Genomic DNA, 25,743 nt, shown 5'->3' with positions numbered 1-25,743 from the left:
TCCAGAGTGAATTGTTGATTCTCTCCCCCACCCTCCATTTACTTCCTGATTGATAGTCATCATCGTCGCTGCTGACCCCTCCCTTTGCTTTGACCCCTCCATAACCTTCACACCACCCCGCTCTAACCAGTCAATGGCATGGCACAACCCTATAGCTGCCCTTTGCAAGTCAATCATTTATAAAATCATTAATAATCTGTTATAAACCCTGTGTCTGTGTATGTTGGCCGTACCAATGCTGCATGAGGAATAACCCTGTGTTTGTTTCTGTTGGCCCGCTATGCTGTGCTAACCCACCTCACTGCACCAGCAGCTGGATCTCAACCAGCCACAGAAAATACTGGATGACCAGAGGAGGGTAGGTACTAATCCTGACTGTAACAAGAGGCCAACCATAAACCCTTAACCCCAATTTATAACCTTAATAAACTACTGGTGGATCCTAGCATGAACATGAGCATAACATCAGAAAAGGGTAGGTACTACTGGTACTACTGGCCAGGAACATAACTACTGGCCAGGAACGTAACTCTAACCTAACAGAAGCTCACACACATTCTACGATCAAGACCGACCGTAGAGATGGCTAGGCTTTCACCCTAGCCTGAACCCTTAACCCATCACTGAACTCAACAGATTACGAACCCCACTAAAGCCCTTACCCTACAGTTGTGGTTAGCTGACTTGGCGTCCTCCATATAATCACGGGTTGGCTTAGTGTGTCTGTGTGTGTGGAAAGGATAAGCACAGGTGAAGCCTGTATTTCAGTGGCATTCTCTTAGCAGTTAGTTTGTCTCTAACATGAACTGGGTACTGCAATTGAACACAGATGGACCAACTCACACAACATATGCTACCTTCCCACCTCCACACACTTGTTGTCTCGAAGGAAATGGGGAGTGGAAGACAAAGATGTGGAGCGGGATTGGATGTTTGGCTCTCGATGTGTGATTGTGTAGTTTGTTTGGGCATTGTGTGAAACAATGTCCATTTATCTGCCCCCTGCCGATGACAGATAAGGCTCTGTTCTCCGTACTGCGTGGGTTAGCCCATCTCTGTTAGCTGGAGCATTACCATGGTAGCAGGCTTTATGTAATGTTGCTCTCATTCTCAAATGCACACCCACGGCTGACTTTAACACACACACACACACACACACAAACTCTGCCACCTCTCACTCTTTTCCCTCCGTTCCCCTCATGGGAGGTCTGTCAGGTAACGTGTGCGCTGCAGTTGCCGTGGCAATGGCAGAGTCGTGCAGACTCCCATTGGTGGCTGGATGAGTCATCATTGCTACGTCTTGGGAGGGCAGGCCTGTCTGAAAACAGCTAGGTCCCAAACTCCCAAAGCAGGACGCAGGACGCAGGCTCACTTTTACCAGGGATAGAGATATAACAAGCTTGATGACTTATTTTTTACCTGTGTTATTGAGTGTTTATTCAATATGTGAATGAGAATGTTGGGAGAGTAATAACAATATGGACATTTAGCAGATGCTTTATCTACAGCGACGTAGGTAGCCCTTTGCTGAAATAAATTCCATAACCCTGGTGTTTTCAGAGCCCTATTCCAACCAAAACAGGACTATGTGGGTAACTTAGAGCAGTGCAGTTCATGCACACAATGTTTATTTGGATTGGCTTGGCCTGAACCTGGGAAGTTGCCATATGTCCCTTCTCTCTTCAAACCACTTTAATCAATTCAACTGGGCCTCACTGGCATGATGATGCATATATGGTGCTCATAATGTACACTGTATAATAAACTCCCTCTCAAGTCTCCTCTCTTACATCATCACACTAATACACCTCCATTTTCTTCTCTCTGTAGGGTGAGGCGTTGAGGCAGATTCTAGTGAACCGTTACTATGGCAACTTCCATAGTAGGAGTGGTGGGCGGAGGGACAGCCTGACTGCCTTCAGCAACGGAACCCTGGTTCCAGTAGGGCCCAGCAAGAGCCAATCAGGTGAGAGCATCTCTCTGAGAGCATCCCCTATATATAGTATCTCTATCTGTCATCTCCTCTGTCTGTCCTCTTCTCTGTGTCATCTTATTTGTCCCTCTGTCATCTTGTCTGTCTGTCTCTGTCTATCCTCTTCTCTGTCTCTCTGTCCTCTTCTCTGTCTCTCTGTCCTCTTCTTTGTCTCTCTGTCTGTCTTTCTCTCTGTCTCCCCATCTTCTCTGTCTGTCCTCTTCTCCGTCTGTCCTCTGCTGTCTCTCGGTCTGTCTGTCCATTGTTTTGGACGAAAAGGTTAACTCTCAGGTAATTTTTATCCCATGTTGCATAAATCACCCCACAATCAAATTAGCTTGTTTTGTACATTTTTATGTAAGTTGTCACAAACTGTTATATGAGTAATTTGCCAGATACAAATGAACAAAAAAATGAAGAGTTTCTAGTGCACACAGAAACCAAGCATGACAACGTTGCATATTCTTCTGACCTAATTCTGAACTCTGGACCTCTGCCCCCTTCCAAAGAAAAGTATCATTATTTATCTTTATTTATCATGCAGATAGCACAACTTTGAGAGGTGAAAGTCTGTGCATGGTGGATAGGGAAGTTGATATTGTTCTGCTAAAGAAGTGTATGCATGTCAAGGTTTCTCAAACAGACCTGCTCACTCTGTTATATAACCAGGAGGCCTATCTCTATATACACACACACACACACACACACACACACACACACACACACACACACATAATCCTTTACTACTGAGCTGTAGAGATGTCTAGCTCTAGTCCAGCCCTGTGAGTGAGCACAACACTGTTATTGCCTCATGATGAGCAGGTCACTGTGTGATTGATCTGACCGCACTATTTCAAGTAAAAACATTGAGGCGATTTATCTCTTCACACAGCTTTTCTCATACTGCTCAGTTGAGGATAACTACTCTGGCTTTTTGGGGAATGAGGCCTGTTGAATAAACCATGATAAGAGTGTGGCTTATTTCTATGTAGTATTAAGAACATTTATGAGTCAGTCACCAGGATGCAGAAGAAGTGTATCACACTTAACATGGTGGCAGCTGTACACGCATATGGAATGATGTCATATTACCCAGTTATAGCAGTTTTTAGTGCCCATTTTCATGTCAATCAATGTAATATGTAAGTACTGTTACACCACTATGCCTCTTGGAATGAGTAATAAGCCTAGTTCTTGGGTCCCCCCTCCAAGCCTTATTACTGTGTGTGTGAGTGCAGTGTGTTTACATGTGGGTGTATGAGTGCAGTATGTTTGCATGTGTGTGTGGGTGTATGAGTGCAGTTTGTTTGCATGTAGTGTGTTTACATGTGTGTGGGTGGGTGTATGAGTGCAGTGTTTTGCATGTGTGTGAGTGCAGTGTGTTTGCATGTGTGTGTGTGTGAGTGCAGCGGGTGTGTTTGCATGTGTGTGTGTGTGAGTGCAGCGGGTGTGTTTGCATGTGTGTGTGTGTGAGTGCAGCGGGTGTGTTTGCATGTGTGTGTGAGTGCAGCGGGTGTGTTTGCATGTGTGTGTGTGTGAGTGCAGCGGGTGTGTTTGCATGTGTGTGTGAGTGCAGCGGGTGTGTGTATGAGTGCAGTGAGTGTGTTTGCATGTGTGTGTGAGTGCAGCGGGTGTGTGTGTGAGTGCAGCGGGTGTGTTTGCATGTGTGTGTGAGTGCAGTGGGTGTGTTTGCATGTGTGTGTGTGTGAGTGCAGTGGGTGTGTTTGCATGTGTGTGTGAGTGCAGCGGATGTGTTTGCATGTGTGTGTGAGTGCAGCGGATGTGTTTGCATGTGTGTGTGAGTGCAGCGGGTGTGTTTGCATGTGTGTGTGAGTGCAGCGGGTGTGTTTGCATGTGTGTGTGAGTGCAGCGGGTGTGTTTGCATGTGTGTGTGTGTGAGTGAGTGCAGCTGGTGTGTGTGTGAGTGCAGTGGGTGTGTTTGCATGTGTGTGTGAGTGCAGCGGATGTGTTTGCATGTGTGTGTGAGTGCAGCGGGTGTGTTTGCATGTGTGTGTGAGTGCAGCGGGTGTGTGTGGGTGTATTTGTGTGTGTGTGTGAGTGCAGTGGGTGTGTTTGTATGTGTGTGTGAGTGCAGCGGGTGTGTTTGCATGTGTGTGTGAGTGCAGCGGGTGTGTGTGTGTGTGAGTGCAGTGGGTGTGTTTGCATGTGTGTGGGTGTGTGCCACTACTAAAGGCTGCCATGGGTGTTGTCATTGATACTGGTGTTAATCGCTCATAAGAAGCATAGTAGGCCCTCTTATACATTCAGGAAAGCCCCTCTTGATGTTTTCTTATGAAATAAAAACATCATTATTTGAAATGTGGCTAAAACTTGAATTTACTTTCTAATTATATATGCAATTACATTGTAAATTTGTAATTTGTAATTACATTGTACATTGTAAACACAATGAAATATACATGTAGGCGACTGCCTGGATGAGTGCACTTCCCTATTTTGCACTCATATTTCGCCAGACATTCCATTGTGAATTAGTAATTTAGAGGTATCTATAGATGACTGTGGTAGTAAGATGTTAGATATAAGATTTGAAACCTCTCCTTATCCTTATAAATCAGTAGATCAGGGAAAACCACATTCATAATCCTGACCCTCCCTTCAGGCCTAGGTGGTCCGGGAGCCCTGAGTCGAGGGGAGATGAGCCTGGCAGAGGTGCAGTGTCACCTGGACAAGGAGGGCGCCTCCGACCTGGTCATCGACCTCATCATGAACACCACCAGTGACCGTGTCTTCCAGGAGAGCATCCTATTGGCCATCGCCCTGCTGGAGGGTGGAAACACCACCATCCAAGTGAGTCAGAGCCAGCTGCCAATCATAAGGATATGGGTTTGTCAGGAATGACTGAAGCCTAATAAATACCTGAATGATAAATCAAACCAAACATTATTTAAAGTGCATTTCGCTACCATAAATAACATACATCATTGGTCCCAACATCCAACACACTTCATAGATGAGGGAAAAAAAGAGAAAAAGAGAAGTCCTTGGATAGGGACAGTACCAGGGTCCGTCCAGGTACTGGCCTGCTCTGACCCTGTACAAGGCAGCCATTTTGCATTTGTCCACACCCCTCCCTGCTGCCTTAGAAGGGGTGGCAGGTAGCCTCAAGGTTCGAGCGTTGGGCCAGTAACCAAATGGTTGCTTATTTGAAAACCGGAGCTGATAAGATGAAAAATCTGTCGCTGTGCCCTTGCGCAACGCACTTAGCCCTAATTGCTCTAGGGGCGCTGTGCAATGGTGACCCTGGCTGTGACCCCACTTCCTGCGGGTCGCTCAGGGGAGTTGGGATATGCAAGAAACACATTTCCATTACACACTTGTGTGTAACAGGACAAATATAAACACCCCCGAAATTATTATTATTATTGTTATAGAAGAGAATAACTCAGCATGCCCCACAACACTGCTCTACTTCTCCTGACAGAGCTGAGCACACGATAAAGACCGAGTTTACTGTCAACTTCAAAACAGTCCCATGAGGCCAAGGGGAATGATTGAACTGAAACTGTGAGGCACATGACACCTGCTCCATAAAGCCCTCTGGATTGTTTACAATGGAGAAATATGATACTTCTCTGCAAACATAGGAGACATTTAGTTACGTGTGTGTGCATATAATGTGTGCACAAGCCCGCTGCATTTATGTTTGCTATCAATCTGTCTATCTGCTCCTCTCTGTTTGTGTGTCTGTCTCTGTCTGCCAGTGCTTGCGTAAGCAGGGGCAACTTGCGTAATCAGATTGGGAGGGAGGAAGCCACTCTAGCAGAGACAATGTCCTGACTTCCCACGGCTGCAGGCTGTCTGCCTGTATCCCTCTTTGCCTCCCTCCCTGCCTGTTACTCTGTGCTCTCTCTGCAGCAGCCAGGCTATCACGTGACCAGCGTTACATAAGGCCTGTGTGAATGAACAATGAGGAATGTCTCGGGCTTAAAAACATTCCAGCCCTCCCTCTTTCTCTCTTTCCCTCCCTCTCTTTCTTTCTCGACCCAGACTGGGTCATGCTGGGCCTCTGGAAGTGGGGCAGTAGGGAGAGGGGGGGGGGGGACTGGAAATAAACTGCCGCTCTTTATTACATAGTTATTTTGTTCTGAAACGCTGAGCGAAAATTTAGAGGGGGAAATACTGAAGTATTAGCATTTAATGCTAAAAAGGGAGACATTTTCTCTTAAGTACTTCATAACTTAACATACTGTAGCATTTCATGAATGTAAACCAGCTTGCTAGGCTAGATAATTTGCTTTCTGACCCGGATTCTTCTCCAGATCACCAACTGTCACCTCTACAAATAACCGCTTGACGTCTCTGCAGTTGTCCTCTGTGGTGTTTGGACTGTCCTGTCTCCCAGTAGATTATTAAACCTGAGGACACACTAGAATAGGTCTTTCTTAGAAACCTCCAGGTTCACTTTTCATACTGATGAGCTGGATAATAATTGTCTTTGAACCCTGGTCTTTGAAGATATATATTTATTTTAATTATGATGAAAAGTGGATTTGTCTCTCAAAGAATATTAAGACTATACAAATAGTAATGTACATTTTTTAGATTAATTTGCTGGAGTCCTGACCTCATATTATTTCTATGAAACACAAACTAACAGCAATGCGCATGTTTGTTGGTGTACTAGCACTCCTCGTTTTCAATGTATCTTTTTAAGAATGGATCCACTCTGAGGTGTCTTATCTATGTTGACGTGTCTATCCCAGACAAGCTTTTCACTACACCCGCAATAACATCTGCTAAACACGTGTATGTGACCAATATAATCTGATTTTGATTTGACAACTCTTCTGGATGGAAGCCTGAGATAGCACTCACACGGTTTACCATTACCCCCTGATCTACATACCACACAGAAATAAACCTGACCATGTACTCACTCACCCACTCCCTCACTCATGCTCAAACTCCTTACTTATTCACTCTCCTGCCAGCTTCCAGGAAGGAAGTTAGTAAGTTAGGGATGGTGAGGTTCCTCTCTGGGTTTTAGTCCTGAGTTACTGTGTAAGGTGATAGACAAGACACAAGGTCATCTGTTCTATTCTGTCTAGTCTGTGATTTTATTCAAGCTTCCATTGTCAGGGGAGGGCCAGAGTGACAGAGAACAGAGGATAAGGAAGAAGAGTAGAAGATGAAGGAACAGGGAAGAGATAAGACAAGAGTTCAGAGAGGAGGATAGCGGGAAGAAGGAAACTAGAGACTAGTTTGGGGTAAGAGAGGACAAAAGGCTGTAAGTGAAGAAAATGATTCAGTGAAGAGAGAAGGCAAAAGGAAGAGAGCCGCGGAGGGGAGCTGCAGTTCCAGTTAGTCTGTGTGGCGCTGCCTGACGTGAATTGGGGAGAGAGAGAGTGGGAACGAGAGGGAGCGCTGTTATAAATAGCTGTTATATAACATCCCTTTGTTGATGCCAAGTGGCGGAACGGAAGGAGAGCAGGGAAAGCGCTGTGACCTTGTTTTTCAGAGCCCCCGCCTCGCCCTGCCACGCCTAAATCTCATTCCGCTTGGGGTTAGTCTCCATGGTTACAGACAGTCTCTCTGTTTACCCAACACTCCAGGGGGCCCCTGAGACTCCCATCCCTCACTTCCCTCTCTCTCTCTCTCTCTCTCCTCTGCCCTCCTCCTCACCATCACTCCATTTTCTACTCCTCCACCACCATGTCTTACTTAACATCCTCAACATCAATCTGTCGAGCGTTGTCTCTTTTCCAGAACTATTTTTCTAAGTCCGGTCTAAACACAGATGTCTTTTTAATACTCCTGCCAAAACAGTGTACTTGGAGGAACACTATATCTCTCTATTCTACTAATGTCTTCTAATAATAGGGGGATGTTTTGACCACGCTGAAATGCAGAAGAAAGAAAGACCATATTACTTCTACCATCATGTTGTTGCAACGTGCATGGTTAGGCAACAACAAGTGTGTACAATGCATACAATGCAATCACACACAATGCAAACTTTGTTTTGAATCAATTGTGGCGAGGGAGACCCTTTAGGACCCTCTAGGATTTAGAAGAGCTCAGATCAAGTCAGCTCTTAGAAAGGGTCTAAGCCTCTGAGTGAGTGAGATCCATCACAACCAAACTGTAGCGTGAACATTACCTCACAAAACTAAACCGAAACCAATGTAACTCGACCCAGATGCCCAAACTCCACCAGGCCTGTTATGGCAACGCCACCAACTGAGTCCCATTTGCTCATAGATGGGGATGCCCTAGTGAGAGGAAGCATGTTAACAAAAAGGGGGCGAGAGAGTGGAGAATGAATGTGGTTATTATATAAGAGAAATGTAGTTTGAGAGCGTTTGCGTATGCGTGACACAGAACATTTCACACTGTCCTTCAAAGCTGGTCTGTTTTGATGGAGACAGCTGACCAACATTTCAATACATTTTTATTTATTTATTTAACCTTTTATTTAACTAGGCAAGTCAGTTAAGAACAAATTCTTATTTACAATGACTGCCTACCCCGGCCAAACCTGGACGACGGCGGGGCAATTGTGTACCGCCCTATGGGACTCCTGCATCTCCCAACTGAGATGCAGTTCCTTAGGCCGGTGTGTGTGTTATGTAAGCTATCCAGGGTTAGAGGCAGGAGGGGAGGAGTAGGGGGGCTGTGAAGAGCTCTTGTCTCCGCTAGGATCAGTGTAATCGCTGTGTGTGTTATCTTGGCCAGGGCCCCACCGGTGAAGCCTCCCCCCTCCTCCCTCACCCCCTCCTCAGGCCCCAATGTCCCACCCACGCCTGTGTGAGAAAGAGAGATGGGAAGGAGAGAGTTTTTTTTTTTACGGTCTCTGGGAGAGATGAATGTGGAGAGAGACAGGCATGAACACTCCAGCCCCCCCCCCCCCCCCCCCCCCCCACACACACACACACAGTTCTGTGGGTTGCCAGGTTGTGAGGCTCAGTTAATCCCCCCTCTCTGCCTCTGCACTATCCACTCTGTCATCAAGTTATTTATTGCACTGGATCTTGCTGGATAGCACGCACACTCCCCCACACCACCACCACTACTCTCCTCCATCCCACACCCCTTCACCCTGACTGGTGGCAGAGGGTGTACGTGCGAGTGGTCTGGTGCACAGTGGTGGGGGTAGGGGTGGGTGGGGCCTGGGGGATTTGGAGTCTGCTGCCCAGGGGGCATAAGTACACAATGATGTCATTGTTGATTTCGAGTAGAAGAGGGTGTAGGGAGAAGTCACTGATTTGGGGTTTAAGCTGGGCAGATCTGTCATTGGAAGACCTGATGACACAACATAATACTGTTTTTATTCAGACTGCATAATCCTTTGATACTGAGGAAAGACTGCTGGCTAGACACTAATATGTTATCAGTTTCACTAAACTATAGATATACTTTTTGATAGTAAGTCAGCAAGGTACTATCCCATTAAATGTTGGCTTGGAAACTTGGAAAATGCTATCTTTACAACCACACTGATTCGTTGTGACCTACATATTTGAGAAGACATTATGTATGTGACTTATGACAATGTATGTGAGCAACATTGTAACATATTTTGCCCAAGCTTTTAAGCGGAGTTTATTAATGCTGCAGATTACTCCACTACTGTGTGTGTGCATTGTTGTATGATTCCACATTCTCTGTGGGTGCTTGTGTACAGTATGGTGTGTCAGTGGGTTCACTTAGCTATCCCCTGTAGTATGAGATTCCCTTGTATTCAGAGAATTAAAGTTAGCAAACTCAGGGCTCTTTACCAAGGAGGAGTGGCATGTTTCATTCATTTCACATGTCTAACGTTGTGTTACTGAACGCCCTCATGCCAGCAAGCGTTCCATACACATCTCTCTTTTTAAATATGACATAAAATGGAGTTTGTCCATTTAGTTTAAACTAATTACAACTATTTGTTTTTCAACCTCGCATGTCAACACGCGCGCGCACATGCACACACACGCTTAAACCAGCCCTAAAGCACACAAACACTACCCCAGTTTAAGACTTCACACCTAACCTAGAAAAAAAGCTAGTTATGCAACAAGCTTTTTAGAGCTAGTCTAGATACCAGCTCTGATAACATTACCTCCCCCTTCCTCAACCACTCGCTCACTCGTCCCCATTTCTCCCTACCTCTCTTACTCGATTTCCCTTTCTTATTTTTTTTTTTGTTAATCTCACCCCTTTTCTTACCCCTTTACAGCTCCCTGTCTTTCTCTCTCCCTCCCCTATTCCCTTCCTCTCTCCTTCTTTCCTCCCTTCCTCCCTCTATCTGTGTAAGTAGGGTAGGCGTCTCCCTCTCGTGTCATATTCACCCTGAGCATTAGGCCTGTTCTGCCACTGGGTCAGAGTCTCTCCTCCTCTCCCTCCAAGTAGACTGTGACCAGATAACAGCTCTTACCAACCCCCCCCCCCCCCCCCCCCCTCTGCTCCAGGGAAATAGGACAGCACAGATCTCATTGCAGTCAGGGGTTAGAATGTGCTCCCATTTAGCTTGAATGTGACTCCCACAGAATATAGAGTCCAAACTGTGGTCTCTCCACTGAGGTTTTGTAACCACATGACATAATAATAATAATCCATGTATTTTATATTGCAATATTCATTACAAGAAGAATCTGTCGCTTTAAAAACAGAATAAATAAACAATTTAACAAAACATATGTATGAATCTGGCAGTTCTTTGGCAATGATCTTCCACAGCTTTAGATGACAGGCAGTTCAGAAAGGGTAGTATCTTGATGGCACAGTCAAAGCCTTAACAGGGTTTTTTTCCTTCCCTTCTTTAGTGTTTGCTGAGGCTGACTGTGGTCATGGTGTAATGGTGTTTTGCATGCATGGGGCACACTGAGATCGAGACAGAGTGAGAAAGAAAGAGGAGAAGTCCCATCTTGATACACGGTGTTGTTAGACCAGGGATTTCTCAGCTAGTTTTAGCCGTGGGACAACTTTTTCTTGAGTGGATGGTCGGAGGGCCAGAACATCATTACAAATAATTTGTAGACTACAAATTGACCGCAAGAAGCCCGAACATATAATATTTGACTAAAACTCAAAAGTTTGGACACACCTACTCATAGTGAAGACATCAAAACTATGAAATAATACATGTAGAATCCTGTAATAACCCTCTTTTTTTTTTAACAAATCAAAATATATTTGAGATTCTTCAAATATAAATATTGCCTTGATGACAGCTTTGCGCACACTCTTGGCATTCTCTCAACCAGCTTCACCTGGAAAGCTTTTCCAACACATTTTAATGTTTGTGCTTTCCTTATAACTAATTTCTGTGTTCTATTCATGTACTGTTCTATAAACAAATATGTGTTCATGCAAGTGGCTGACTCACTATCAGTAGCTGCAATTTGGCAGTACACCCAGACCTTGTTTTGAGAACAAACAAAATATATCTTAGTTTCAAGGTCTCAGCTTAGAGAGAAGAAACCTGGTGAGATATTGCTCAGTCACATGTTATGAATACTGATTGGTCTGTCACATGAATGAAACATCATGCAAATATAACTTGTCTGTGTATAGCCGTATATAAGACAACTGCTGGGACTGCCCAGGCAGAGCTTCTGACACATTCAGTATGGTGCATTAAGTTTGTTGGAACCTCTCCAGCGCGCTGACAAATAAACAACGATTAATTTAAGATTGACTTCGAGTGTCCCTGTGTAAGAATTTCCACGACAAACTCTTGAAGGAGTTCCCACATATGCTGAGCACTTGTTGGCTGCTTATCCTTCACTCTGCTGTCCAACTCATCCCTAACCATCTCAATTGGGTTGAGGACGGGTGATTGTGGAGGCCAGGTAATCTGATGCAGCACTCCATCACTCTCCTTCTTGGTCAAATACCCCGCTTCACCATTTGGCAGTCTGACAGACACATTTGGGTTGCCCGAATCAAACAAGTTGTCTAAATAGGCGACTTTAGGTCATCTCCATGGTAATATTCAGTGTTACAGTAACTACATACATTACCAGAATTTCCCTTGTAGCAGAAAGTTTATACGTTTATGATATGTACTTGGTGGTACTGTATACACAGTAGTGCAGACCTGTCTTATTTTGATCAATTTAAATTACCTGAAGCTTTGTTTAGCGAAAGGGACATTTAGCAGATGCTTTTATCCAAAGCTGTCTTACAGTTATCACATGTATTGTTGTCATGCGGGAATCGAACCCAGAACTGTGGTATTGCGAACGCTATATGCTGCAAGTAACCAACTGAGCCATCAACAATAACGCCTATTGTACTCAGTTTGGTGAAGTAGGCTACACACAACAATACACAAGCATTCACATGACTGAAATGAACGTTCCTTCCTTGTTATTTACAACAAAATGTTACGTTACTTCCCAGTACCTTTACTTGACTTCCTTTGTACTAGCGTTCCTTCTTCTGCCGTCTGACGGAGGACAAGAAGTCTGAGAAGTTTTTCCGGGTGTTCTACGACCGGATGAAGCTGGCCCAGCTGGAGATCAAAGCCACTGTGACAGTCAACACCAGCGACCTCGGCAACAGAAAGAGGGATGACGACGCCCCCGACAAAGAAGTGCCCATCCGCAAGAAAGGTCAGAGGTCAACCTCTTTTATTGTCAGTTATTGCATTTTAAGAGAGTAGGATGAAGTTACCCCTAGACACTGATCTAAGGTTTGTTTTTCTCTGAACACGTTAGCAATAAATACTAGCTGCCACAAAGAAGTCTTTATTTTATCCCCAGTACCTAGTTTGGTTCCTCTGTCCTCCCTGTGTCTCTGCAGCCAAAGACTCAGCGGTGGTGGTGACAGAGGAAGCGAGAGAGCAGCTGCTGGAGGCCTCGTCGGCCACTAAGAAAGCCTTCAACTCATACCGCCGTGAGGCTGACCCAGAGGACCACTTCTCGGCGGCCGACGGCACGCCCAGCACCGGGAACAAGAGCCAGGAAGAAGGAGAGATGAGCTTCATCATTGTCATCATGCAGCCTATCCTGCGCTTCCTCCAGCTGCTCTGTGAGAACCACAACCGAGACCTGCAGGTCAGTTATTCAGCCAGCCCAACATCAGGGGAGCTAGCCCTCACAGCTAGCCTCTTCGCAGGACAAGTCATGTTCTATGGCAATAGTTATGAAGTTCACCGCTATGTCTTTAGTTCGCAATGGTCTATTGTGTAAGTCGCTCTGGATAAGAATGTCTGCTAAATGACCAACATGTCAATGTTAGGACTTTCTGCGTTGCGTTCTATGAGCCATTTAATTTTGCTGTGAATGAACATGAAGTGCATAGTCGGTACATGATATGGGGTATATTCTCCCCTGGGCCAGAGGTGGTGGAAGGATCATCAGGAGTAATGAGATAGATGGTTCTATTCACTAATGTAGGCCTGGTGGTCACGTCTCTAATCTAACTGTTAGCTCAACACTATGGCGCTGATTACCCAGTGACTCATGGATAGATATTCTCTGTGTTTTAAGGAGTCAGGGTCATCCTGTCCTCATTTTGATGTTAACTGGAAAGTTCTTCAGTTCAGAGTCACACTTTCAATGCACATTTGCCTTTCAATACGTAATGTATTTTTTTCTGAATGAAATAAAAAATATTATGTATAAAATGTGCAAACAGCTGTATTCTTACCCTCCCTTGGTCCCTCTCCAGAACTTTCTGCGGTGTCAGAACAATAAGAACAACTATAATCTGGTGTGTGAGACGCTGCAGTTCCTGGACTGTATCTGTGGCAGCACCACGGGAGGCCTGGGTCTACTGGGCCTCTACATCAATGAGAAGAACGTGGCTCTCATCAACCAGACAGTGGAGAGCCTGACCGAGTACTGCCAAGGACCCTGCCACGAGAACCAGGTACTGGGATGGGTACTGGCCTTTAGAACCACAGCTATTTATGGGCTCTTGTCATTAGAACCAACTAACTGTGGGTCTTTGTCATTTTGTCATTAGAACTACTAACAGATACAGTGGGCCCATCCTGTAAGAACTAGCTACAAGCACATATGCATACCATACGAAGCAGTTATGGACTCCTATCCTGGGTCCACTTCTATTGTCATCCATACTACTAATACTGTCTGTGGATAGGTTGAGGGCCCTGACATGGATAACTAGTGACCTAGTGTAGTCCATGCAGCGCATTTATAAAATTGACCTAACTTATTGTTTCCTTGCAGAACTGCATCGCCACCCATGAGTCCAATGGCATTGACATCATCATCGCCCTGATCCTGAATGACATCAACCCACTGGGGAAGAAGAGGATGGACCTGGTGCTTGAACTCAAGGTGAGGCCTCCCTCGCAAAGGGTTTTGGTCACAAGTAGTGCGCTATATAGGGAATAGGGTGCCATTTTGTACATAGGCTGGGTCTCCACACTGGACCTAGTAGTAAAGCTACTTTACTCCCTACTCTAGTAGCTACTCTATCCCGGAGTGGAACTTCACAAACAGTGTGCTGCTGCTTTTGAAACCTAGACAACTCATGAATCTCTCCTAAGCTAGCTCCTTTGGTGCCAAACCAAATATCTGCAGATTGCATTTTCCCCCTAAGCCTTGTGGATTCTGCCTGTTTTCTTGGAAGGAGGAACAGAAACGGCTTAGAAAAGATTTGATCTTCAACTTTATACGCATCTCATGACTATGACATAAAGTTTACATGATAACAAACCATCTCCGTTCTTTCTCTATTTCTCTCTTTCTCTCTCTGTAGTGTTTTTAGTGTAATTAGGATGTCTTATTAAAGACAAAAAGTTTTTTTTTTATTGTCTCTCTCTCTCTCTCTCAGAACAATGCCTCCAAATTGTTGTTGGCTATCATGGAGAGTCGCCATGACAGTGAGAATGCTGAGAGAATCCTGTACAACATGAGACCTAAGGAGCTGGTGAGCCCGTTGTCCCCACAAGACTATGTGTGCACACAAGTCCCCCCAAAAATCAAAATTGCACCCATAATATGGGTGTCTCCCCACACAGGTATAGAGCGATGAAGGTAATGGTTGTCTGTGTGGTGGTGAGATCCTCAGGTGGAGGTGATCAAGAAGGCCTACCTGCAGGGAGAGGTGGAGTTTGAGGATCCCGAAGAGGACGACGACAGCGGGGAGGAGGAGGAGCATGATGCTGCCTCCCCCAGGAACGTGGGCCACAACATCTACATCTTGGCCCACCAGGTAGAGGACAGGGCCTAGTTTACGATAATGACACATTTAGATGCACATAGTTTTTTGAATAACCAACCATTTGATCCACAATTGATTGATATTACATTCAACTATCGGACCCAACCATTTGATCCAACCATTTGAGGCTCTCACACAACAGTCAGATACAGTTTTGCCTGCTATACTTCTCATGAGCGATTTGACCCCTTACTTGACTTTGACCCCTGTAGTTGGCACGCCACAACAAGGAGCTGCAGGTGATGCTGAAACCAGGAGGGACCAACGGAGAGGGAGACGAGGCTCTGGAGTTCTACGCCAAACACACTGCTCAGATAGAGGTAAGTGACATTAGTCAAACACACTCACACAGTGTATTAATTTGATATCTTTAACTGTCATTGAAAAAGAAAAATGCTTTTTGCCATAGGGAAGTGTTTCATAATACTGGTCCTGTTAGTGCTAGTGCAAAAAACAAAATATGCACCCCTTTGGGTCCCCAGGACCACCATTGGGGAAACTGCCATAGAGGGATTTCAGTTCCTCTTAATCTGATGTGGTTTAATTGGAATACTCAAAAGCCTGGAGCTAAATTACACTGTCCAGCCACATGAGTGCTCTCCAACCAGGGGCTAGGTGGCTGGTCCACTCCACACCCATAGAGCTGACATTGACTGAGTGTGTTCCTGTGTGTCCTCCTCTCAGATTGTGCGTCATGACCGAACCATGGAGGAGATAGTGTTCCCTGTGCCCAACATCTGTGAGTTCCTGACCTGTGAGTCCAAACTCAGGGTGTACTACACCACTGAGAGGGACGAGCAGGGCAGCAAGATCAATGACTTCTTCCTCAGCGCAGAGGACCTCTTCAATGAAATGAACTGGCAGAAGAAACTAAGAGGTAGCTAGCTCTTCCAAATGGCTTCTCAGGACTCATTTATATTACTCTACTTCCACTGAAATTTGACTGCATTAACTAGATGCAGTCAAAAGAAAACATTTAATAAGAAGTTATGCCAAAACTTCGTAGTAATTCCTAGTGATCTAATGATGTGACCCAGAGGAGCTGTCGCAGGGCTAGTATTAAGAGAGCCAGTGTCGTCCTCTCACTGTTTCGACGGAAGTTAGTGTTTCACTTTTGCGTAATTCCTTTTGAATTCAATCACTTTTTGACAGCATCCCTTTTGATTTAAACATAATTTTACATACATGTTTGCCTATGGAAGAAGTGGTCAGAAAGTGACTCAAAGTTGACACATTTTTCACACCATACCATGAGACGTCACTAGAAAATATAAATGGTTGAGTTTGATATCATTTAAAATTAGTTTTAAACCTTTAAATGGATACTTTGGGATTTTTGCAATGAGGCCCATTATCTACATGCCCAGAGTCAGATGAACTCGTGGATACCATTTTTATGCTATCCACTGGAAGTCTATGGGTATCAACTAGCATGCTATCAGATACCCGTAGACTTCCAGCTAACGCTAGTTAGCATTGGCTCGCAAAACTACCTCCAACTTCCTTCATACTGGACACAGAGACATAAAAATGATATCCACGAGTTCGTCTGACGCTGAAGAAGTAGATAAAGGGCCTCATTCTGTCTGTTCTAATATCTATATTTCTATGAGATTTCAATATGTTTCCTTTTTGTAGGATTGACAGTATATAATTTAAAACCACAAATATTCCCATTCAAGTCAACATTATCTGATATGTGGACCTCAACCATCTTTGTGGTTAGAGCCAGTTTGCGCCTTTCTGTGAAGGGAGTAGTACACAGCGTTTTACGAGGTTTTCAGTTTCTTGGCAATTTCTCACATGGAATAGCCTTCATTTCTCAGAACAAGAATAGACTGACGAGTTTCAGAAGAAAGGTCTTTGTTTCTGGCCATTTTGAGCCTGTAATCAAACCCACAAATGCTGATGCTCCAGATACTCAACGAGTCTAAAGAAGGCCAGTTTTATTGCTTCTTTAATCAAAACAACAGTTTTCGGCTGTGCTAACATAATTTCAAAAGGGTTTTCTAATGATCAATTAGCCTTTTAAAATGATAAACCTGGATTAGCTAACACAACATGCGATTGGAACACAGGAGTGATAGTGGCTGATAATGGGCCTCTGTACACCTATGTAGATATTCCGTAAACAATCTGCCGTTTCCAGCTACAATAGTCATTTACAACATTAACAATGTCTGCACTGTATTTCTGATCAACTTTGTGATATTTTAATGGACAAAAAATGTGCTTTTCTTTAAAAAATAAGGACATTTTTAAGTGTCCCCAAACTTTTGAAAGGTAGTGTATATCTTATCCGTTTATCATTTCCAGTGATGAAGACATGGATGTCTCATGGTATGGTGGGGTATGCAAAATAGGTACGCCCTAAGCACCTTTATCTCTTGAATGTTTTAGCGTTCAGGTCCAAAAAGTCACTTTCTGAGCAGTACTACAATGGGCAAATATGTATGGAACGTTTTGTTCGATTCAAAGGGGCTGCGGTCAAAAAGTGATTGAATTCAAATGGATTTACCCTAATAGCTCTTCTTTCCACTGTCTGTCTGTCAGTGGGCTGTTGGGGAATTTCCACTTAGGTGTGAAACATCTGTAACTGTATGAATCACTACTAAGAACACACACACACACACAAGCACACACAAACACACACACTGAGCATCCACACAAGCACACACAAACACACACTGAGCATCCACACAAGCACACACAAACACACACACTGAGCATCCACACAAGCACACACAAACACACACACTGAGCATCCACACAAGCACACACAAACACACACACTGAGCATCCACACAAGCACACACAAACACACACACTGAGCATCCACACAAGCACACACAAACACACACACTGAGCATCCACACAAGCACATGCCAAAACACTTTTTCCTCACTGTCATACAAGCAAGAAAAGTCCCTCATCTATTTCTTATTTTCCAATAAAACCAAACTGAATCAGAATAGCGACACACCAATAGCGTCTATAAACTGTGCCAACAGGCCAGATTGATTGTCAGCTGTGGGGAGGGTACAGCCAGCCTCAGTAGAGGAAAGGTTACAGTGACATGTCTAAAGGTGCTCCTCAACGGTGTCCTAAACCAACATGAACAGCAGTAAAATTATCATATTTGTTCATTTAATGTTTCATTCTATTATAAGAATGTATTTGTGCTTTAGTACTGAGCCGTTCTATTGTTTCACACTTACAGTGTATCAGTGACTCGTACTGTATCACACAGCGCTTAGCCACACACACACACCACTGGCCTTCAGCTATACATACTACAGAATATACAGAGCCTGCTGTACAGTTTCAAAACAAACAAAGAAATGTCCAATAGATTCACTCTTATTGGTAAAATGTGTAACTTCATGTTCATTCCCTCCTCTACCTCTACCTCTCTACCTCTCTCTCTCTCTACCTCTCTCTCTCTCTACCTCTCTCTCTCTCTACCTCTCTCTCTCTCTCTCTACCTCTCTCTCTCTCTACCTCTCTCTCTCTCTCTCTACCTCTCTCTCTACCTCTCTCTCTCTCTACCTCTCTCTCTCTCTACCTCTACCTCTCTCTCTCTACCTCTACCTCTCTCTCTCTACCTCTCTCTCTCTCTACCTCTCTCTCTCTCTACCTCTCTCTCTCTCTACCTCTACCTCTCTCTCCCTCTACCTCTACCGCTACCTCTCGCTCTACCGCTACCTCTCGTTCTACCGCTACCTCTCGTTCTACCTCTCTCTCTACCTCTACCCCTCTCTCTCTCTCTCTACCTCTACCTCTCTCTTTCTCTACCTCTACCTCTCTCTTTCTCTACCTCTCTACCTCTACCTCTCTCTCGCTCTAACTCTATCTACATCTACCTCTACCTCTCCTCTCGCTCTACCTCTACCTCTCCTCTCGCTCTACCTCTACCTCTCGCTCTACCGCTACCCCTCGTTCTACCCCTCGTTCTACCCCTCGTTCTACCCCTCGTTCTACCCCTCGTTCTACCCCTCGTTCTACCTCTACCTCTCTCTCTCTACCTCTACCTCTCTCTCTCTACCTCTCTCACTACCTCTCTACCTCTACCTCTCTCTCTCTACCTCTCTTTACCTCTCTCTACCTCTCTCTCTCTACCTCACTCTCTCTCTACCTCACTCTCTCTCTACCTCACTCTCTCTCTCTACCTCACTCTCTCTCTCTACCTCACTCTCTCTCTACCGCTACCTCTCTCTCTCTCTACCGCTACCTCTCTCTCTCTCTACCGCTACCTCTCTCTCTCTCTTCCTCTCTCTCTCTACCTCTATCTCTCTCTCTCTCCCTCTCTCCTCTAGCCCAGCCCGTGTTGTACTGGTGTTCCAGGAACATGTCATTCTGGAGTAACATCTCCTTCAACCTGGCCGTCCTCATGAACCTCCTGGTGGCCTTCTTCTACCCCCTGGAGGGTTTGCGTGAAGGTCAGTCACCTGCCAGCGACCCTGATCTTCGACCTGACCTTTAAATTTTTTATAAACTTTACGGTAATATACTGTTAAACCAAAGTTTCTTTGGAAATTATGGTAACATACTGTACTTTTTTAAACAGTAGCTTACAGTGTATATGCGTGTAGTGTTGGTAAGAAAACACTTTTACAAATAAACCATTGTCTACACGTACTGTAGCTGGTCACTAGGGACATCATCTGTATCTTCAGTCAGTGCTAAGACTCTTCCCTGTACATGAAGGAGTTAAGAGATTTCAGGTTTCCGCTGATTCTTTCATGTGTGTTGAGCCATGGTCTGTTTATGTGGGCACTCCGGCCACGGCTCTGTTCTCCTCAGAGAGATCAAGCAAGTTTGTATGTCCCTTTGAGGTGCTGCTGTAGTACATAGGGTCAGAGGAAGGTTGCGTGAGCCGCACACACAACACTGAGGGCCAAAAACAGGAAGAACAGACGGCTCTGGTCTCTGTGGTATGATCCAGCCCAGTTGCACTGCATCACTTGGACTTCTACATGTATCTCAGTGCAACTGGATTGCTAAGATTTTCTCCTTAGTGCTCTTTTGTAAGTGTTTGTAACACAGCTACTTTTGCACTATGGAACATTGAGTGCACAACAACAGTAAATATTTCCAAACGGTGTACCAGTAAGTGTATATATTGGGCATTCTGATCTTTGTGGTTCAGAAATAAAAATATTTTTATTGTGACATTTTGGCCGCAGAAAAGTCACCCACAATCCTTTGCCTGGCCTACCCTTCCCAAACTTCCCCTGACCCAATAATCTCCTACCTTCCTTCCCCTTTGATCCGTTGCCCCGCTGAAATTGTTGTGTTTTCACCGGTGACAAGCCTTCGTTGTGTGTTTGCCGAAATTGTTGTGTTTTCACCGGTGACAAGCCTTCGTTGTGTGTTTGCCGGTGACCAGCCTTCACTGTGTTTTGGACACTGGGCGTACCAGCATATGCTGGTCACCCACAAAACCAACATCAAGTCACATTATGCTCGCTTGCAAAGTGATGTCTCATTCCTATTAGAATCTAACCTGAGTGATGATATCCAACAATTTTGAACTTTGATTCACCCAAAATATGCATTTAGAATGACTACTGGGGATAGATGGTGAATGAATGAGACAACCTAAACTGGAACAACCATTTCAGTAACGGGTACAATAAATCCAACTAACATATTGGATTAGTTTAGAAAAATTTATGTTATTTATCTTTGTGTACCATAAGATCAAAGAATTGATTAATTCATCAATCAATGTACATGCAAAAACACAGATATTGAAACAAATAATTCTACAACTCAATCTGCAATAGAGCATGCTGGGAAATATCATAATGATGGGCATGGTTTTGCAGACCAGCTTGACCAGCTACTAGACCATGCAGCATATACAAAATATATTTTTTAGGGGTTCCTTGTCAGAGGTGTGGGTGATATGTATAACCATTATTATTGTATTCATTTTTTTGAGTGGAAGGTTTCATTACTGCTGTGACGGTTGTGAAGAACCATCCTGTTATTTCCCTCCACCATGTTTTCCTTTTATGCAATGAAATGCTATACTGTTAAAGTTCCTGTAATTGTATGGTATAACACAGGCAACTGGTTGCAGTGAAAGTAAGGTAAACAACAACAAGTTACTGAATTTTTACAGCTGAATAAAGGTGTTGCTGTAAAATGCTGGTTACTTGAGACGATAACTCACTTGGGATTTAAACTCACAACCTCTCGGTTGCTATTGACCAGAATTTCCTGCTACGCCACCAGGTCTGTGGGTATGACAGAGATTTTCCTGTTACGCCACCAGGTCTGTGGGTATGACAGAGATTTGCCCACACATTTAATGGCAAGAATACATTTCTGCACTTTGCTAAAATGTGCCCAGAATCAAGTCAATAATTTTCTGATTATCTGACAACACCAATGTAAAAATAGCAGTGCTTAGGGACACTTGATGTAAAGTGTGCATAAATATTTTGGGGATTTGAACTTGCAAGCTTTTAAGTGGAAGTGCATTACTGTTTTAGCAGTGCCACCAGGCACATCTTTATTACCAAGAATGTATATCCACACACTCTCAATATTAGGATACAGTTAGGATACAGTGTTGTTCCCTGGGGTACAAAAAGGTCAAAGGTACACATAAGGTACCTTCAGAGGTACACATAGGAACTCACCGGGTACTGGTTGGTTCCTTTTAGGGTACATGTGTGGATAATCTAGTATAATGGTTCATTTTTTACCCAATATTTTGAATATAAGGTACTATCACCACTGCATTTTGATATGTAGGTGGGGGCAATGTATCAATGGGCTATTAGCATATTTGGGCGGCTTTTTGTAATATATTTTTGACGACTGTCAGTGGAAGTGTAGTACCAGTTTAGGTGGTTAATGGTTATGTTGTCGAAGGTTGAGTACCTCTTTAAACACTGTCAGTTCTGCAGTCTTTGTTAGAGCTTGTGACATTAAAGAGCTGCACTGTTAAGAGGTTACTGTTTAAGTTAGGTGCCTGGAAGTTGCTGTGAATTTTGTGTTACCCAATTGGCAACCAGATGTCAGTAAGTTATTGTAAAATTCACAGTAACTTAATAGCCAGTAACAGCTAGTATCTCACTGGCACCCAGATGTCGTTAAGTTATTGTCAAATGCACAGTACTTGCAACTAGCTGCCAGAAGATCAGTGTACCTTCACCGAACTTTCCTGATTACAAGAAAGCTTCTAACATTAGTTGACAACTACTAAGCATTCTTTGTGATGAACACACTTGGGACCCCACCTTTCCTTGCCTCAACCTCTTGGTTGGCAGCAAACTGACCTTCCTGCCATACCATCAGGTCAGTGAGCGTGACAGAGATCAGCCCAAAAAAACACAATGAAGGCTGGTCACCAGTGAAAACACAACAAAGGCTGGTCACCAGTGAAAACACAACAAAGGGTGGTCACCAGTGAAAACACAACGGAATTTGGTCACCAGGGAAAACACAACCAGGGCTGGTCACTAGTAAAAACACAATGAAGGCTTGTCACCAGTGAAAAAACAATGAAGGCTGGTCTGCTAGCATAAACAGCTAGACCATGCTGTTTTCCCAGCAGAACAAATTAGACCATGCTGGTCAGACCAGCTTGGCCGGCATGGACCAGCTTAAAATGTGTGCTGGTCTATGCATTTTTTTTCTCCAGCAGAGTGACCTCTAGTCACTTGACCGGGATCAGGACTCACTCACTGTCCCTGTTCCTCACTGAGCCATTTAAACACTCCAGCACAACCTTTCATTGGCTTCCGTAAAGCACAACTTAAAGTTAACCTATTTTGATGCACCCAGTTCTGTTAAAATACTTGAAGAAATGCATAACACTCAAAAACTTCCAAAGCCCTCTCTAATGTGTAAAGTTCATATACATTGGCTCATTGACATTAGTGTTATCCAGAGACTGCTGCTATACAGGCCATATACCCAGTACGGTCAGAGATTAGGTAATTACTGGGGCGGCAGGTAGCCTAGTGGTTAGAGCGTTGAACTAGTAACCGGAAGGTTGCAAGATCAAATCCCCGAGCTGACAAGGTATAAATCTGTCGTTCTGCCCCTAAACAAGGCATTTAACCCACTGTTCCTAGGCTGTCATTGAAAATAAGAGTTTGTAAAAGTATAAAGGTAAAATAAGAAAACTGAGTGGAGCAGAATGGCTGTGGGTGAGGCCTCTCCTGTTGACTACAGCAGTATTACAGCATAGTACAGTACGTGCCTGTGTGTGCGTTTCCCTCCCTACAGTACAGTAGAGCTGTGTGAAGAGGGAGAGGGTATCACGTGACACCCCACATACCTTTTGGCCTAGTTCTTGTGTGTTTACAAATACACACTATTTTGGGGGGTTGGACACACACACACCCCTCCAGCAGCCCCCCAGGCAGTCAGTCCAACCCTCATGAATCTTTCAGTATAATATTTTTAGAGGCAGTGGTAGTTATGTAAGTGGCACCTGTCATGTGAGAGGGGGGAGTTACTTTCATTCTCTCTCCTTTCTCTCTCCTCTCTCACTTTCACTCTTGCTGTCTCCTTTCTTTTTCCTTTCCATTTTTGCTCCTCTTCTTCCTTCTTTACCTCTGTCTTCCCTCTCTCTCATGTCGATCTACCTCTTCTCTCTACTTCTCCCTCTCTCTTTCCCCAATTTTCTTCTGCCCTAATTTCCCACCCCCGTTCCTACGCACGCACAGTCACACACGGGCTGGGAATTGCCAGGGACCTCATGATACAATATTATCACTATACTTAGGTGCCGATACGATATCTATTGCGATTCTCATGATTCTATATGTATTGCGGTTCAATATTGCGATTTGATGTTCCAAACATATTGCTCTCTACATGTCTGCTGCAGAGAGACGAGAGAGCATAAGAAAATTAGTTTTGGTCAGTCATGGAAATAAAACTACTGCAAACATATTGGCTCACTATTTCAAAAGAAAATGGAGGATGAAAAAGTTTTGGCGCAGCTACTTTTTATTTATTTTACAAATCGATACAAAGTTTCAATATACTGTAATATCATCCAAATTGTATTGCGATATGTAAATATCGATTTCACCCACTCCCCCCTCATCACTAACACAAACATACACACACCTGCCAGTAGTAAGCTCCTGGTTTAGTGAATGGGGCTGGTTACAGTACCAGGTCTTTGCGTGGCCCTTTTTTACACGCCTAGTTCAGGTTGGGGTAGAGGTGGGGGGGGTGCTGCTGGTGGGGATGCGATTGGTTCGGTAGTAGTGACGGCAGAGCCACATGAAACCCTGTGACTATCACGTTAATCCAGGATTTACCCCTGGATCAAGGGGAGCATCAGGTAGGCTTCTCTCTAAAGCCCCGCTAAGGAAAACACACTAAAAGGTGTGTCCTACTTTTTTAGGGTTATGTAACATGCTCTGTTTGAGTTCAAAGTACAGCTCCTCAAAGCCCCCAGCTGGCTGCTGGTAGTCAGAGATCAGGGAAAAGCCTCTTGGTCTTAATGTGCACGGTCATTTTCATTCTCAAGTGCCTTTCAGTATAACTATGAGGTAACGTTATTGCATTATTTATTACATCATTCTTATGTGGAGAGATTGTTGTTTGTAAGTGGGGATTGTAGGCTGACAAGGTAGGTGTTTAATGTGTGTGTGTGTAAGTGAATGCTTAATGGCCCAGTGTACTCAAAATTCAGTTTTCCTGTGTTTTGTATCATACATCATTGTACAACCAGTGTTGGCAAAACATTTTCAGTGTGATCCGCTATTGGCTCCTTGTTTTGTCGCTAGAAGTCAATAGGTGACGTTTTGTCAAGGTCACAGCACCAATTGACCAAATTTGCGTTTTCGCCCCTCTCACGCATCACACCCCCTCCCCTTGTGCTTCTCTGCCTGTGTGTGCGCAGTTGCTGTGATGCATGTTACACAAACAGATTCTCCTATTCTCGTTTGCGGAAGAATTGAGTGGGGAAAAGTTGCTAAATGCTATCAAAACCATAGAATCTCTCGGTGTCCAAACTCCCCAAAAGCAGCCTGAAAAGTAGCTGAATTTATCACTAGTCTTTTACCAATAAAAGTTGCTGGAGGGTTCTGAAAACTCGCTAAAAAAGCAACAGTCGCTAAGTTAATAGACCAATAACAAAGAGTTCTAAAACTCTGCTAATAACAGCTATTTTTCAGGTTACATATCCCTCCCATTAGGCCCCTCCAAGTAGATCTCTCACTCTGTCCTAGATAAAAAGATATTTATTTATGTTTCTATTTGACAATTTGTGAAGTCCACAAAGCATATTGCATGTACCCCACTATATAGATTTAGAACCACGGAGAGTTACTGAAAGTCGCAAAGAAAACAGAAGCTCCCGCATCTATTCCAGCACCATTTCAACTTCAACATTTCAACATCATATATCACCTATGTTAAGTCTTATACAGTGACATCTAAAAGATACAAAAAAAAGTAGTCTAATCAAAGTAAGCTAAATATGTGGGTGTCCATGGTACTGATTTGTGTGCGTGCGTGCAAGTAGAAAAAGCATGTTGACTCACCCAACTTGTAGAGAATCTCCGATGCCATCCTCCTCTCTTTTTAACGTTGACGAAACGGTCTATGACTCTGTCATACAGTATACGCTTTTTATT

The 25,743-nt window shown here is 44.1% G+C and overlaps 1 protein-coding gene across 2 annotated transcripts in view; it reads left to right on the top strand.

Annotated features, from left to right (window-relative positions):
* Positions 1-25,743, top strand: part of LOC120061617 (inositol 1,4,5-trisphosphate receptor type 1) — a 155,467-nt gene that overhangs the window by 113,775 nt on the left and 15,949 nt on the right. For both annotated transcript variants that reach the window (XM_039011529.1, XM_039011523.1), the window contains 11 exons: positions 1,831-1,966; positions 4,596-4,783; positions 12,354-12,537; positions 12,728-12,981; positions 13,598-13,798; positions 14,122-14,232; positions 14,732-14,827; positions 14,969-15,112; positions 15,334-15,441; positions 15,806-15,998; positions 19,438-19,560. In XM_039011529.1, the coding sequence (XP_038867457.1) occupies positions 1,831-1,966; positions 4,596-4,783; positions 12,354-12,537; positions 12,728-12,981; positions 13,598-13,798; positions 14,122-14,232; positions 14,732-14,827; positions 14,969-15,112; positions 15,334-15,441; positions 15,806-15,998; positions 19,438-19,560 (1,738 nt within the window). The remainder of the gene's footprint in view (positions 1-1,830; positions 1,967-4,595; positions 4,784-12,353; positions 12,538-12,727; positions 12,982-13,597; positions 13,799-14,121; positions 14,233-14,731; positions 14,828-14,968; positions 15,113-15,333; positions 15,442-15,805; positions 15,999-19,437; positions 19,561-25,743) is intronic.

The sequence above is a fragment of the Salvelinus namaycush genome, chromosome 2 (assembly GCF_016432855.1).
Source record: "Salvelinus namaycush isolate Seneca chromosome 2, SaNama_1.0, whole genome shotgun sequence".
NCBI classification, from domain to species: Eukaryota; Metazoa; Chordata; class Actinopteri; order Salmoniformes; family Salmonidae; genus Salvelinus; species Salvelinus namaycush.
Note: the sequence above shows the minus strand (reverse complement) of the source record. Positions and strands in the feature narration are given on the sequence as shown.